This window comes from Oryzias latipes, chromosome 19 (genome assembly GCF_002234675.1).
Source record: "Oryzias latipes chromosome 19, ASM223467v1".
Lineage (NCBI taxonomy): Eukaryota > Metazoa > Chordata > Actinopteri > Beloniformes > Adrianichthyidae > Oryzias > Oryzias latipes.
This window is the reverse complement of record NC_019877.2, coordinates 9382158-9399160: the sequence shown is the minus strand read 5'-3', so window position 1 is coordinate 9399160 and position 17003 is coordinate 9382158. Positions and strand designations below refer to the sequence as shown.

General features: G+C 37.4%; 2 protein-coding genes across 5 annotated transcripts in view; both read left to right on the top strand.

The window, feature by feature from the left end:
- Positions 1 to 4148, top strand: part of LOC101167744 (SH3 and multiple ankyrin repeat domains protein 1-like) — a 47115-nt gene extending 42967 nt beyond the window's left edge. For all 4 annotated transcript variants that reach the window (XM_023949483.1, XM_023949484.1, XM_023949485.1 and 1 more), the window contains 2 exons: positions 957 to 1853; positions 2156 to 4148. In XM_023949483.1, the coding sequence (XP_023805251.1) occupies positions 957 to 1853; positions 2156 to 2207 (949 nt within the window). In that variant the 3' untranslated portion in view covers positions 2208 to 4148. The remainder of the gene's footprint in view (positions 1 to 956; positions 1854 to 2155) is intronic.
- A 4561-nt stretch (positions 4149 to 8709) lies between these two features.
- On the top strand, positions 8710 to 15594 carry LOC101167654 (protein kinase C and casein kinase substrate in neurons 2 protein). Its single transcript, XM_011488174.3, has 10 exons — positions 8710 to 8867; positions 10220 to 10290; positions 10384 to 10540; positions 10632 to 10867; positions 13241 to 13396; positions 13814 to 13989; positions 14065 to 14185; positions 14306 to 14373; positions 14443 to 14522; positions 14673 to 15594. The coding sequence occupies exons 1-10, from the start codon at positions 8822 to 8824 to the stop codon at positions 14783 to 14785; spliced, it is 1224 nt and encodes a 407-aa protein (XP_011486476.1). The 5' UTR covers positions 8710 to 8821; the 3' UTR covers positions 14786 to 15594.
- The last annotated feature ends 1409 nt before the right edge of the window (positions 15595 to 17003 follow it).

Here is a 17003-nt window from a genome sequence, read left to right as displayed (position 1 = left end):
ACAGTTTTTTAATTGATGTTTTAGTTTTGTCATATCTTTTGTTTATTCAGAAATTACTTTTTTTTTTTTTTAAAGGCCCAACACTTCAGTTTCAGTTTTATGAGAACTAGACTGTTTGGTTAACCACTAAAATACCACTTGACTTTTTTTTACCAATTTAATTCTTCTGTTTTGGTTTTGCTAATTACCTTAGAGTTATTTGGCAAAATGACACAATTTGAATAATGATTAAGCTGTCTGATAGACATCTTTATGTTCAACTTTGTGTAAAACATTATGCTTCGATTAATTTTAAGATACTAAAATTGTTGCTGATGCATTTATTCAAATGTGAGACAATTTGTGTACAAACTGAAAAGTTCTATGTCCGTGTGTAAATGTGGCTTTAATGTAAAAGTCATGCATACAAATTCTGTCTTCATAGTTTACAAGGAAGATGTTAACTGGGACTTGTAGAGTCTGAGATGTGGCCTCTGTGTTTTTTGTGGTTCCTCTGGCGCTTTGTCTTTAGGGAGAACCACAAAAATTATGACAGTTCTGGATGGCTTTAACTTGTAAATCCTTTTTCATATTTTGAGGTTTTGGTCTCAAAGTTGTTTAGATATAGTTGAAAAGATTGACAAACATCTGCCACTGTTTCTCAGTTCATTGCTGATTAATGTTTGTCTTTGACAACTTTTACTTATTGGCAAAGATAGTCAACCTTGCTAATAGATTTGTAATGAAGTTTTTTTTCTGAATTTCACAAACCTTAATTCTTTTAAAAGATATTTTAATCTTAGAAATGAAAGAAAATGAAATGTAGTTTGGAAAATTGAGCTTAGAAACAAGACTTTTTACATGACACTGAAAAGTTATAATCAGATAAATACTTTTATGAACATTTCATGCTGATGCTGATGAACATTAAATGCCGATGAGGTCACATTAAGGTTTTTGTGTGCTTTTTTTCCCAGGTATTCAGCAGATTTCACTGATGCATTCCACAGCCCGCCTACTGGACGCTCCACTTCACCGCTACCGACCTCCTCCCCACAGCACCATCAGATCCTGACACCCAACCTCTCGGCCACCCCTTCTGTTTCACCTTCTTCTCAAGTCCCAGTTCAGCACAACTGGACCCGATCCCCTTCTCCACAGGTGCCTACCTCCCCAGTGCATTCACACCCTCCCCATTCTCCGACATACTGCCCATACCCAACATCACCTAAGCACAGATCCAAGTTTCGTAGGCAGACTTTTGATTTTCAATGTAGTCCCACTAAGGAGAGGAGGTCTTCCGTCTCAAGACGCCGAGCTCCCAGCCCTCTCATCTACAACACCGAACAGTCAAACCCCACCCCTCCCAGACCTTCTTCTCTCCCCATTCTTCCCACAACACCCGTCTACAACAATCCCTTCGACTTTTCCAGTCCATTCACTCCTCCATCTCCTGGCCTCCCTGTGGCAGACCCCTACCAAGCATCAACTCCCCCGCTCTTCTCCCCCTCTTGTGTTCCAAGTGCAAACCCCCTGCTTGTCTCTCGCTCCATCTCCCCCACTCCATTTTTCTCCGGGGCTTCCTCCCCCATGCATCTGCCACCTAGTCCCTCATGTCTCAGCTATCCCCACGTCAACCCTCCTCCACCAACTAAACCATTTGCCATTAAGCCTCTCCCCTACTGGACCAAGTACGATGTGGCCGACTGGTTGGCTTATCTAAATCTGGGTGAACACAGAGAGCGTTTTATAGATAATGAGATAGACGGATCTCATCTGCCCTCGCTCACTAAGGATGACTTCTTGGACCTGGGAGTGATACGTGTGGGACATCGAATGAACATTGAGAGGGCGCTCAAGAAACTCACGGACAGGTGAGTGAGGTCAAACTCAGGCTCAGGAACATGTAAAGGGAACTGCGTCAAATGGTCCTAAAGGAAGCAGTGGATGGTTATGGATCGTCAAGGTGTCTCAGTATTACCTCCATCCATTTGGCTCACTCACACCCTTCTTTTGATAGATGCATATTGTTTTATAAGTTTTCCTCATCTCTCCATTCATTCCCTTTTCTCTCTTTTTTTTTTACATGTATTTGTAAGACCTCATTTAGTTTGATCTATTTAGATTAAACCTCCGCCCATTCTCATTCTTTGATTTGGCTTCCTTTTCTTCCCAGGCGTCTCTCCTCCCCTTTGCATGTCAATACCTCTCCCCGAGACACTGACTGAAAGAGTGATTCAAAGAGAGGGAAAGAAACAAATTGACAGAGATGAACAATAACAGAAGATTTGCAAGAAGAGAACAGTGGACCTCAACAGGTTAAGTTTTGTTAAGACCAATAGATCGTTGATGGTTTGGTGAAGTGTCAAGCGTGCAGAGGTTGTTGTTATGATGTTCGTGGGACGGGAGTGATCAAGGCTAGAGTTATTTAAAGCTCTTCAATTAAAAATGTACACTTTTGACAGACATGCGTTTAATTAATGCCCCGTTTTTTCCTGAAGAAGAAAACACACACACTGACAGATGGATTCTCACACCATCTGCTGCTTAGCAGCAATGAACATTCTGAGTCTAAAAAGAAAAGTTACAAAACTTCTGCTCAAATTCTGATACCTAGCAGTTGTGTGTTGATTGTGGCTAAATCCGACACACCTCCTAACATCAGTTTAGTTGTCTCCAGTGCATCAAGTGGCTTTGACAATGTGAGCCACAGTCATAATGAGGCTGGTGAAGCCTTGTTTATTTGTAAATGTCTATAGAAATGAGATAGACAATAATAGTACTGTTTTTATATATTTGACATATTCCCCCAGATGACGCTCCAATATGCTTTGTATGTTTGTACTTGCAAGCTCTAAATATATCTTAAATGTTAAACTGGATTGGTAGAACCATTTGTTTTGTACTATCAGCAATCACTTATATCAAACTGGTCAGGGTGTTTATAACTGTTGAAATCATGTGGTGAGGACTTAATATATCGAAAAATTCTTGATGTTAATTGAACTTTATCCTCCTTATTCTGCAAAAAAGCAAAGAAAAAACAGAGGTGGAATTAGACGGGGTTGAGTAAGTCATTTAACACCATTTTCAGAGAGTTGGGTTTTTGGCCATAGCATGGGTCGAGGGATGGATCCATCCTTTTCTGAGGCCATCATGTTGATCCCTTTTCTCTCACATAGCAGGTGCAGTGATCAAAAAGGGCTTTTTTAATGCTTTTCTGTCTGCCTGACTTCCTCAGCCTTCTGCCTCTGTGAGTCAGAGTGTTTGATTATGTGCGTGTGTTTGTCAGCCTGCGTTGGTAGCCAATTCCTCCCTTGACCTACGCTTTCCTCTCCTTAATGGCTTTTCCAAAACATGTTTATAGACGGAAAAAAACATATTTTTTTGTTGTGTTTTCTCACCAGCTGACAATCCCAACGTTTCACACATTGATGCTTTAAAGGAATGCTCTGACCCACTTTAAAGAAAGAAAAATCCTGTGATAAACTTAAAATACTGTATGTGTTACAAATAGGTAAACCTGCAATCCCTGGGTTTATTTTACCAGTGCAGTAAATTAAACTGTGCACAAAAAACACAGTTTGTTGCTCTGTATGTATTGATGACAACATTGATAACAAAACATAGTATAATAAAGATTAGAATATTAAGTATTTAAACCTTTTTAAGAATCTCTGTCTTCCAAATAGTGTGGACAAATTCTTTGATACTTTGTTTTGGTTATGCTTTTCTTTGGGTTTCCTGTAAATGCTTTCTATACTGCTTGCCCCGCTTTGACCTCATTGACCTTAGTTTATGTATATTTTTACAAAATAAGCCCAAACAAAGGACTGTAATCTCATGCTTAGCCGCCACAATGCTTTATCTCGTGACCAACACTAGTCTGAGATCTGAATGGACTGAGCAGTAGTATAGAAAGCATTACATTCTATGGAATTAAAAAGCATTTTAGGTGTAGTGATTTGCATAATGAATTTCACTATTTAAAGTATGACCATACTGTATGTATGAAGAAATAAAAGATATATATATATAAATATATACATATATAAATATATATGTACATATACAAATAGATTCTGTTTTGAATAAATTACATATATGCTGATAAACAACATGATAGAGGTACTAATAAGGAGTTGAAATAAACACTGAAATAAACTACAGCCCTGTCGTGATTCTCATTTCTCCTTGGATTTCTTCCACAGACATTCACATAATGTTCCAGTTTAACTGTGCTCAGTTTGAATTGAGTCATTTGGCAGCGACTCTTTACAGCCCTGTGGTGGTTGAACACAACATTGTTTTCTGATCCAGGATTGTTTTCCCATCTGTCTCATGAACTAACAGGACAAAAGTTTTGAGCTCACGGTATGGGGAACGATGAAACGGCCTATTTTGGAGCAACAAGTAGCTGCATCTTTGAAGCAATTTGAAGTGCGCCTGTGAGGCATGGAGAGCAATGAAAAACGGCTTGGAAGCAGATAAATGTGGGAGTTGCTGCTTCTTTATTGAAAGCAAATTGCCAATATCGTTGCTCTTTAGGTTTGCATTTGTAAACCACTTTTGTGTTTCTCCAGCTGATTTTAATTCGGAAACTTTTAAATGTCAGGTATTATTTTTCATGAGAACATAAAGACAATTTGTGTTTACAAACAGTAGGAGCGCAAATCTAAAGCAAAACTTCTATATCTTGGCTGTTGTTTTAAGGGTCCATAAGGAAAAATTTTTTGCATCTACCTTGTCTTTTGTTTTTAGCTTTCAAAGAATTTGTGGCTTTGATTAAAAAAAATGAGGCATTTTAAGTGTGCGTAATGAAAAAGGTTTCATTCATAAAAGACTCAAGTCTGGAAAATGATATTGTTTAACTGTTATTATGAAGCAATTGCTGAATTCTAGATATGACATTTCTTAGAAGTTATCTGTTGGTGGGAAAATGCCACATCCAATGTCACCTTCCAAATAATTTAGCGAAAATAGGCTAAATGGGAAAGTTAATAGTTTGGTTTTAGGGTGTGAAAATGAACAATTTTAATCCAAACGTTCACAAATGTATGTCTTCCTTTCATAGCTACAACATTTATCCTTGTGAATGTAATCAGTATCTCTGAAGACATGGATTTTATTTGTCTTTGAATATGTCTTAACACTATTTAATGTGGCAATAAAATTTAACAGCATCTGCAAGAAATCAAGAAAGTTTGTTTTAATCTTCAAAAAATGGTCCAGCTTTCAGTGTTTATGAGTGAACATTTCTTGTCAGAATAGCCATTTTGAAGTTCCATAATGTCTGCTTAACATGATCAGTTACACTCAAATTAATGTGGGAAAAACACACCATGGTTAAAAGTATTTTTTGTTATTTTTCCTCTCTGACTAAGAACAAAAATTGTAGTTGTATTGATAAAAATATATGTAATTTTTTAATAGAATTTTTTTAGTAAAGAGATCTAAATCCAGTTTAAAAGACATCTGTATTTTTGTTGGATTAAACCCTGATTCTTGCATATTGAAATGCAATTTTACATTATTTATAAAACTACAAATGTCATTCCCTTTTAACTAAAATGACAGCAAATTCTTGAAAAGGTTAAAAAGAACTGGATCCATAATCCATGAAATGATTTAAAATGGTTTATGTTATATTATTTAAAAGTTTTGATCAACATTAAAACATTTAAATAACAGTTTTAGCTTGAACGGTTTCATAAAATATATTTAAATTTTATTAAAATGTTTTTTAAATATTAAAAATGATACCCTAATTTGGTTTAAATCATTTATGAAAACTGCTGAGAAAGTGGCTAAGAAACCTTCTGAGCAATAGTTCATTACAGAAGTAATTGAAAATCTGAAAAAAGAGAGGAGCAAACCTTACCAAATTGGGCAAAAATACTTCATGAACAATGTCTGAGCAAAAATGTAATATTAGCATGTGGTGTTTTATTTTAAAAATAGAATTCCTTTTCTTTGCTTTTTATTTATTTATTTATAATCAGTTCTGCTCAGAATAGTTTTTTTTTTTTTTTTTGCCTCAGATGCAGCACAGTAAAGTTTACCTTCATGTAAATGCCCAAGGTGCCGGTTTTGGGACACTTCAGAAAAGTGACACTAAACCAAAGCAGAATTCCTCCACTGGCCCCACAGCTTCTCCCTACCCCTACATTTATCCCTCCAAACGGAGACTTTTGGGAAAATATGTATAAATGCAATGCATTGTGGTCTATTTTCGCCAATCTAGTGAACATTGATGCACACTGGTATTTCGCAGGGACTTCTAGGAAAATTCTAGGCACTCGATTTTGGAATTGTATATTCAGACAGCACTACGAAATTGAGAACACACTAAATTTTCAAGGCTATGTTGTGAGTAGTGTGCCTTCGAATTCGTTATTCCCACCCAATGATCAATATTCGCTGGTCATCTTTGTTAGCACAGAGCTGCAAGCGCTCAGAAATATGTATAACATCGGTTTTGTAACTTTAAAAAGGTCATGCTAAAACAAAAATTAGCAACCTTGGTCGCCTTTCAGGCAGACTACTCTAGCAGTGTTTTACTTGGTTACTCCTCTAGGGCGGTTCAGTTAATCAACTCACCTTTCCAGCGTCCTATTTAAGTCCAGGTGTGCAGTTGTTCATTATCTTCCTTTACCGCAAGCGCAGCGTTCGTCGCCCCACCCTCTCCGGCTTCCACCTGTGAGCTCCGTTAGGGGTAGTTATTACCCAAAAGTCTTATGGAAATCTTGTCTCATGGAATTGTACGGAGCCTTATGCCAAACTAAAAGAATGTGAATGCCAACTTAAAGAATGTGAAAATAAATATTTTTTACTGCATGAGTTGTCTGACTGAAAGTCATTATTAATATTTAAATGTAAAATTTTGTGGATCAGAGCTCACCCTCATGAAGAAAAATGCTTTCCCTCTGCGGCATAGAGCAACGCAGAACACCCTCTCTGCAGAGGGATGCAAGGCTTAGCCCCTAAAAAAAAAGTATTTTGAACAACCTTACCCCTCAAAATACCCCATAATTGAAATTGGAGGGGTATAGGGAGAAGCCGTGGCCGTAGGGGTAGGGCCTACCCCGAATCCGAATTCTTCCCCGCATTCGGATTCAACCAAGGAGTCTGGTTTGTCCATTGTCCTTCTCTACTGTGAGTCATGTCCACATCTCCCTACAAGCTGCAACTATGTTCAGTTTGTTTGAGCCCTCACTCCCAGGGTAATGTCTGGCCTGTGGAGTATTAATTTGATTCAGCTGAGTTTTTGGTTCTGATCAGGATGAATTTGTTTCAACAGCAGGGCCTCCAGGCTGCTGCTTTTTACTCTTGACATAATCACGCCCCACAATCCAAAACTCAGAATAAAAAACAAGGTGCAACCAGTTTGGAGAGCCAAACTCAAAAAATCAGAGTCAAAACACAAAGTTCAAGAGAGAAAGCAGGTTTAGGTTGGAGAGTTACACTAGGAAACAGAAAAGGCTTAGTGGAGTCTGTTCAAACAAGAAGAAAAAGACGGATTGAAAGAACCAAACTTTCACAATACGAGTCTTTAGGGAAAAGGTTCAACTTCACATAAAAAAAATGTTTTTTCTCAGAATACACATTCATAAAATCTGACCTCATGTCAGGTAGCTGCATTATTAGTGTGACAGATAAAATAAAGATTTAGTCAAACAACCAATTGAGGAAGTCCAGTTTGAAAATGATGTTTTTGGTGTTTTTAACATGTTCTTGTGACGTTTTTTTCTCATGATGGCGGACATATATAAAGAAAATTAAGCTTAAAATTGCATTTCTGAGTATTTCTTTATTCAAATCATTGTGAATCAGGAGCAGACGAAGAAATGCAGTTGGATAAAGCTTGTAGCGGTGACAGGTGCAACAATTGGCAGGCCCCAAGCTCCCTCCATTTAGATGCATCCACTTGCAGACAAATAGATCCATGTATGTCAGCTGGCTCAAATCTGTACGGATGGATAGCTCCAATATTGTTCACCATTTTTGTTGAACTGGCTATGTTAGGTTGGGGTTGAAAGGGGCTGTAAGCAAGTAAATAGTTCAGCTAATTTCACGGGCTAATTTCTGATAAACTCATGCCACTCTGCAGAGACTATATCCTACAAAGCGACACAGATTTTTTCGATTTTGCCAAAAAAATGAAAAATCATAATTAAAGACCACTGGAAACACTTTTACAATAGATCAAAGGAAAATTTGATTGGGACTTACAGTGTCGAATGTTAATGACACACTGGTAAAAATATACAATGGAAAGGTTTATCCATAGTATCTCTGAGCTTGACGCAAAGCCTTCAGTACACGCTGAGCCTCTTCTGTTGACATGTCCTTGTGATGTTTACAACTTCTAGCAGTTCTACATGAATGAGCAATCTCCAAGGCCAGAAAAGAAAAGCAGCAAACAGACAGAAGTGGCGCCTTCATCTTCAGAGGAGAACGTCATTAAAAAAAGAGGACAGATAGTTGATCAACATGCCCTTTACTGTACTTTACAAACCCACTGAGGGTGGAAGGTCGCAGGGAAAACCAAACTGCTCTTGTCACACACATCCACTAATAAGTTCACGGGTGTGTGCAGCAAACACATACCTGTAGCTAAGCGGTGAACAGTTATAATTAAATGTAAGGTCTCATTAGCACCATATTGAGAGAAGGAGGGAGTGATGACCAGGCAGCGAGAAGGAGGGGGGCTTTTTTTTCCCAACTGTTTTTTAATAATAGAGTGGAGAGTTGGTCACACAGAGCTGGGAGAGCTAAACACCCTGATAAGACAGTAGCCATCTAGCCATGAAAGCATGGGATTAAAGTAAAACTGAAGTTCATGAGTGGGAGCAAACCACAGCTGACGTGGGAGGGGAGACAGAGAGGTAAGTTTCTTTTTTTTCTTTTTTTTTTCTGTTTGTTTGCCCTGAAGCCAATTAACGTCTTAGTGGTTACTATTCAGCTTTGTTTTAAAATTTTCTTTATATTCTGCTGTCTTGAGTTGTCGCACACCCACCTTGAGATCAACAACATGCATGAGTGTAACTTTAAATGCAATGGGATAACTGGGTCAGCCAGAGAGCAGAGAGGGGGGAAGCACTAGTTAAAGGTGAGGCACACTGGGACAGGCAGAATATGGAGAGAAATCCTCCGCAGACCTTGAACTACAGTAACCAGTGGTCATTTGAGTGATCTGTGGTGATTCAAAGATAAATGTAAGTGATGGCAGCTTCAAGGAATGACTGCACAGTTGCCACTTCATCTTTTCCTTTTCTTTTTTTTTCTTTTATTTGGTGCTTTGTGTGGTTTATTATGAAAGAATTGCAATTAATTGGTGTGATTAAATTAAAAGAGTGACTTGCTTGTTTTTGCTTGCTTGTCTTTTTTCATTGAAAACTGAATGAAATTTAAGACAAAAACAGGTTGAAGTTTGCATTGCTTCTACTTTTTACTTAGAAAAATTAAAGGCTTTAGGAGAAACAAAATTTAATTTAGTCATTAAGTCACAGACTGCTCTGAATCTTTGTCATGCTCAATCTTGCAGCGTAGTTAGTCACTTTCCAATTACTCAGCCAACAGTGTGTCAACTCAAAGACATAAATAGGCCTGAATGTGACAACTCTGTGCATGTCTGTGCATGCATCTCCTTCAGTTTGTTTCCTTTCTTCCCCCGTCTTTCTGCCTCTCTGTTTATCTGCCACACCAGAAATGTCCACAGTGAGCACGTTTAGTTCTGCTGAACTCTTTCATGTGCAGCTGGATCAGAAATCTGTCCCTTCTTTTGATCATAATCTGTGAAGTGTATGGCTGAAATCTGGGATGAAGGCGGTTGGTTTTATTAGGCTTCGTATTAGTCAGAGCGACGGGAAAGATGACCTTTCTCTGCTGTTTATTTTGGGAAGGCATCAGGAAGAATGCTGGAGCAGCTGTTCTGTTCCTGCTGGCAGATCCCACCCCTGTGAATTCCAGTCTGCACTGGGACGGCACTCCCTTTAGTCATGCAGAGGTTTGGGGAGGGGGGTATGTGTGCTTTGTGCAGTGTACATTTCATTTGCGTTTTTATGGGAGAAGTGCAGCAAAAGTAAAAAAAAAAAGCAAAAAAAAGAACTCTTTATCGTGAGAAACTTACTCCAATAAAAGAGGAAACAACATTGTTTACAGGAGTGTCTTTATACAAAACCTGCTGCCTTCCCTGCTGTGCTTCTCCACACAAACAGTATTTTGCTTTCTGAGACAGACACATTCCCAAAAATGGCAAACCTCCCCAGAGAAGCGATCGAGGATGTCAAAAAACAAAGTTTTTGGATGGTGAGGAACAATTTTATGCAAAAAAATGCAGGCACTCCAACTGGTTTGAATGTTTACAAACACAATTTCCATCTTTTACTTCCTTTCCTCAAGCCGGGGAATTTTGTGCGTGCAGTCCAACGAACAGATCAGTCATTTCAGGCTTGCAATGACATAGTGGCCTGCTTTGCGGAGAGGGCAAAAGTGGAGAAGCAGTACGCTCAGCAGCTTAGTCAGTGGAGCAACAAGTGGAAGTCAATTGTAGATTCACGTAAGTATTTAAAACAGCATTTAAATTGAGTTTAGTAAGCTAACTAATCTGCTCCAAATTTTAAGTCATGCCTCTCTTTCTTCCCCTCAAGGGCCACTTTATGGCTCCCTCATGAGGGCGTGGCAATGTTTCTTCACCTCCACTGAACGTTTATCTGCCCTCCACTCCTCTATCTCCCAGTCCCTGGTTGAGGAGGAAGGAGAGAGGGTGAAAACCTGGCAGAAAGGGACTTTCCCCAAGAAGCTTTTTTGTGGGTTCAAGGAGAGTTACGACAACAAGACAAATTTTTCACGTGCGCAGAAACCCTGGTCCAAAAAGCTACAGAAGGTCCAGCACACATATCAGATACATTTGCCTGCGATTGAATTAGTGGTTTGAAAGACAGCTCTGATTCAAGGTGAAACTTTTTCCAGAAGGACAGTTATCTTGGCTTATAGCAAGCCCAAAATAAAAAGAAAAAATACTATTTTCAGCCAAAAGTATCTAAACTTCACTGCTACTATTGTCTCACATTAAAGTTTAAGTGCCAGATCTCTGTTCAGTGGGAAAATAACCAACTTCTCTTTTGTTAAATGAGGAACTGTTATTTTGTACAAGCTCAATAAACCTAATTTCTGCTATTTGATAAATTGAAGCTTAAACCTAAAGTATTAAAAGCATCTGCCCAGTTAAACTCAATTTTGGTCAAAAAGTCATGATCAAAACTTTAGAATAGAATGGACGAGATCATCAATCATTGATATTATAAATGCTATTAAGTTGTGTTACTGTTTTAAAACAGCACAATTAGTGTTGCACAAAAAGATTACTGATGCCAAAAACATAAATATAGGTGCTTGAAAAGCTTTCCTTATAATCTGAACAAAGCAGCTGTTCCAGATTAAATTCAACTAATGAGCTAAATGCTAATGTCACCTAAAAGTTTCACTGTTGAACACATATGACAGTGGTGTCTGTTTTCCCTCAAAAAGTAAGAAAAGCTGACAACTGCAAAACCAAAACACACAAAAACCCACATACTGAAACTCTGACCAGAGCTTTTGTGTTAAACATTGGATATCTGTCAATTTCTCACTCAAAAGAATTACTGCTTCAACTGTTTCTTTTCATTTGTGCTTTTTCAAATAATTTTTGCTTCTTTATTATTTAAAAAAGACAGGTGAGCTTCAGAGCATGAAGTGAAGTGCTCTCAAATTTTATATTTGGATGGTCTTTGTGTCTCAAACTCATCTTAAAAGGCTCTCAATTTATTTCACCAAAAGTCCTTACACATCAAAATAATATAGCGGAGACGGTTAGGATCGTATTTCAGAAAAATGTGAAATTTTTTGTACAAGTGCCAAATTTGGCATGGATTTACCCTAGGATCCCCACTTTAACCCTTGTGCTATCCCATGACCCCACTCTTACATTGATGTGTTATCGCTATCACGACAAAGGTGAATAAAGGTGAAGAGGATTTCATGTAATCCATGGACACCAATGAAGTTCACAAATCATTGAACAAAAAAGGTTCACCGCACTGTCTTGCGGGGTCTAGATGACCCAACTCCCAATGTTAAAGTGTCTAGGATAGCACAAGGGTTAAGAAAAGAACGTTAACCACGAATGGTGGGCAATTTTAAAGATGGCAGCCATACACATTATTGTTACAAAAATATTCAACACCTATTTGGCTCAGTATCAACAATATGGGCTGTTCTTGCAGATAATGCAGTCTTTAAACTAGAGGGGAACCTACAGGCTACTACTATATGTATATGATATACATTTAAAATCTTGGATTTTCTCGTGGCTAACATGTTTTTCAGAAAGAGAGGATCCTAAGGTAAATCCATGTCAAAAGTTGTGTCTGTACCACAAAATGCACAGTTATTTTAGTAACCGACTCCACCAACATGTCACTAGATCTCATTCTTCTCTCTGGTCATTGACTACGTAATTTTCTTTGGTTACAAATTTATTTGTAACTTTTTTTGTAGTTTTCATGGATTCACAAAAATAAAAACACTTCAAAACTATTGCAGTATGATTTGCTGTTCAAATGTATGTTCAAATATAAAAGCAAACCTCAAGACAGGAAATTTAGGAAACATCTTTGAAAGTTGTTCTAGTCTGATGAATGAAATCCCTGAGACAACTTTGTGAAGGTTTGAGAACCTTTAAAACAAAATTGTAACAAAAAAAAACAATAGTCTCACTATTGAGGCATAAAAACATTTTCAAACATTTGCAATAAGAGACATTTGCTCAAGCATCACAGGATTAGCATGAATTTGAATACAGGAGACATGACAGGAAATTTAAATTCTTACTGATGTCATATAGTGTGTATCCAACTAGTCTGTATCTTTTATAGTTAGAAATACAAGAACACCTCAATAACTGTTGCTATTATTACAAAAGTTAAAATTGAGCATTAAAAGGGTTTGTAAAATACAGTGTTCCATAACAATGGCACTATTTTTTTTATAAAGGAAATTATTGTGATTCTTCGTATTGAAAAAAACACCCTGTTAAAAAGCACAATATCCTTTCTTAATGGGTTTAAAAAGCACATTTCATGGTTCCAAAAATTTGGTTTAACAAAAAACATTTAAGTATTGTGAAATGACCCGACTTTAATGACATTTTTAAAAAATGACATAGTTTTTAATGGTGAAACTGTTATACATTTTTTTTTAAATATATTTTCAACAGCTGGAAAAAGCTCGAGTTGCATACCACAAGTCTTGTCAGAGAGAACAAGTCGCCCTTGACAAAGAGAAACAAGCAAATGAGAACTCTGAGATCAGTGAAGAGAAAAAGCAGAAGCACACTGAAGCCAGAGAAAAGGCCACAGAGGAGAAGGAAAAGGTGAAAACAGATGTTAACACACTTCAACACTTCATTCTAAGTTGTCAAGTTGTTGTAATCTTGCCACATTTACTGTAATTTCAACAAAATTGTATTATTTTTTTTATTTATTTTTTCCACAATTCTGCATTAAGACAATATGCTCTCCATAAATATAGTCGTGGAGTATTTCATGTGGAGACATTTTTTCATTTGGGAAAATTTATAAACATAAAACTCAGCCTAAAAATTCTGCCCTGAGCATTTCCCATGTGTGGAGGTGTTGTTGTTGTTACTCTGCTCTGTTTATGGAGACCAGCATGAGAACAGAGAAAAGAACCAGATGCTTCATATGCATTAAAGCCTGGGCCAAAGACGTACAGTAGGGAGGACAGCCCTGTTGTTCATCACAGATTTGTCACTTTGAACTCCCCAAAGGCAAGAGATCAATACGAAAAGGGGCTGGAGGAAGTGACATCTTACACGCCTCGCTACATGGAGGAGATGGAGGCCATTTTTGAACAGTCTCAGGAGGAAGAGAGGAAGAGAATCAGCTTTTTGAAGCAAGTCTTCCTCTCAATCCACAGACATCTGGACATCACCAACAATGAGAGGTGCCTTTACTTACGTCCAAAAATTAATTTTATCTTGAAATCAAGTGGTCCCATTACAGTGCCTTGTGTTCTTAGTGTGAAAGCAGTTTACAGTGAGCTCCATCAGACTCTGATGTCCATCGATGAAGAAGATGATCTGAAATGGTGGAAAAACAATCTTGGTCCAGGAATGCCAACCGACTGGCCAAAGATTGAGGTATTTAAAGAATTTTAATGATCTATAACAAGTACTTTAATAATAAAACAATATATTTTTCTAAAGAACTTTTTCTTGACTGTTTTGTTTTTGCCCACTTTCTTCTGTCTTTTTCCACAGGAATGGGTCCCACATGTAAAAAGGTTAAAGAGAAAGAAGAGGGACCGGAAAGGAAAAGAAAGTCGACCGTAGGTTGTCCTAGGTTCAATTTTTTTCTCTTATAAAAAAAACAATTTGAACATTTCCTCGTGTTGCAGAGTAATGATTGGGGGCGTGAAGGTGCGGGCTTTGTACGACTACGTCGGTGAGGAGGGCGATGAGTTGTCCTTTAAAGCAGGTAACCCATAATGCGTATAGTAATAATACCACTAGTGTTAAATCAATTAAGATACATATTTGTGAACATTTGGGCGTTTGAATATTCATTTCACAGATTTTCCTATTTTTTATGTGAGGATTTCTGCTTAGATTTGTGCTTTTACTGCAGGTGAAGTCTTCTTAAAGGTTGAGGAGGAAGATGACCAAGGCTGGTGTCGAGGAGTGTTAAGTGGAGGGAAGGAGGGTTTCTATCCAGCCAATTATGTTGAAGTTGTAGAGTGATGTCCCATTATCCATTACATCAAGTCCTGGAATGTTTTCCCATAAAAAAAATAAAAATTTTAAACATTTTTTTAAAAATAGACAATAATAACATTGAGCATTGAACGAGTATTTGCTCTTATGTCAGGTTGTTCTTTTGTCACTTTTAAACTATAAAATGTCAATCTGCAGCATGAATTAGCTTATTGAGGACATTTTTTTATTCGTTGTGTAAATGTGTGTTTTTGCATGTTAGAGTGCATGTTATGAAGAAGCAAAGGAAAAGAAAAATTCACCACAATCATCTTTGATTTCCGGTAATGAGAATTGAGTCAAATATGATTTGGTTTACAATGTTTGCATAAGGTGTTCATGTTTACTTCCTCATATTTAATAAAAGAACACATACATGATCTTAAAAGTGTGGGTTTCTACAGTAAAAGCTTTGTTTGTTGTTCGTAGCGTTGCTGTTTTGCCAAAATCTTCTATTTATTAAGCATTTGATGTTAGGTTTTCACCACATATTCATGTAAGTGGAGGGATTTGACTTCTGTCACTCTGCAAGAACATGAAAAGGACTGTAAGATGCAACTTGCTGCAAAGCCAGACGTTTTTTGCATGCATGAGCTGCTTTTCCTTCTACACTGCAATTAGTCAAAAAACACAACTAAACAAATCAGATTTTTAAATAAAATGTATATTATTGTTTTAAAATGTTGCCTGTTATACATTGTGTTATTGTGGTTTCAGATATCGAGATTTGATTGCCTTTGAGCATCCTGTACTGTACTGCAGAGCATGATTTTAAATAAAAAGGTGATTTGAACATTTCAAAATATCTAGAAACATTTACAATAGATGAGCTCATAACAATCACTTCATCCGTTTTTTGGAAACTGGTGAATCTAGGGTCATGTTTTTGGGCAAAGGCAGGGAACACCCTGAACGTGTTGCCAGTTGATTGCAGGGCCACCTGCAATCAACACCTAGGGGCAATTTAGAGTCACAAATTAACCTGCTAAGTATATTTCTGGACTGTGGGAGGAAACCGGAGTGCCGAGAGAAAACCAATGCATGCACAATCGCTGTGAGGCTAGGGTGCTAACTGCTACACCACCGTGCAGGCCCTGCTGAGAAACCTTTGTGAAATTACGATAAACAAAGCACATTAGGTGAACAGATATAAACATAGCCATGAAAAATCCTATCAGTTATTTATTTTATTTAATGTTTTCTAAATCATGTAACCATCTGAAGGGAACAGGGGCATGTGTTCAGATTAGTGTATTTCTTTTTCAATTTGCCTCTAAATTGAGTCTCAAGTTCTACTGTCAAAATATGAGGGGGTCACAAGAGTCAAAGGGGGAAATTTTAAAAGTGATGCCATTTGTAAATATGTTACGGTACCTTTAAGTCTGAGAATTAGGAACACCATCATCTCATCCATGCTCCATATGATCCATAAATTAGATAAACTGGGTGTGTCAAAGAGGGAATACAACATTGAACGAATATAAAACACAATTTGCATGTTATGAATGTTTTATTTCACACCATTAGTCTCTCTGTGCTGCTTGATAAGCATCAAATTATCTCAATTTGTTTTTTTCTTATTAAGACCTGTTGAATGTTTTTTGTGGCTAAGGTTTTTATCCCTGGAGAACCCACCAGGTCAAATTTGGCCACTGATTCTTTTTGTCAATTTTTTAAAATTTCTATTCTTTTGGCTGCAACCCAAAAAGAAAAAAAAATGTAAATGACTTTCAAAGAGTAATAAAACAGAGTTCTTGGTTTCCCCAGGGTTGAATAAAAATAGTAAAGCCCGATTCAAATTTCCCAACAAGTCAGAGTCCTCTGGGTCAATGCCTCTAATATGGAGCCTTCATTAACATGCTAAGCTGTAATGCACAACAACTTCTGACTTTTAGGATTTTGACAAAAGAGCAGATCCTGTCCCCACTGTGGTTTTGACAGCCATGCTGAAAAGACTGTGGTAACCAGAAATGTGTGTTTGTGTCTCATTTTGTATTTTTAGTGAGGCAGTTAGATCAACTGGTTAGCTCAGCTCTCATTAGACTTACTGTTAAGTCTTTAAAAAAGTTTGACAAAACCAACAATAAAAGACACATCAAGACAAATCTAAAACTATAAACTTGTAATACATAAAGACGTCAAAATTCTCAATAATAATTTAGCTAAAAAAAAAGACTAGATGCCACTAATCCAAAAGCCAATTCAT

Coding starts and splice junctions, on each gene's coding strand:
- LOC101167654 (XM_011488174.3), top strand. CDS start 8,822: ATGAGTGGGAGCAAACCACAGCTGACGTGGGAGGGGAGACAGAGAG. Junction 13,397..13,813: donor CCACAGAGGAGAAGGAAAAG/GTGAAAACAGAT, acceptor AACTCCCCAAAG/GCAAGAGATCAATACGAAAA. Junction 14,374..14,442: donor AAAGGAAAAGAAAGTCGACC/GTAGGTTGTCCT, acceptor CTCGTGTTGCAG/AGTAATGATTGGGGGCGTGA.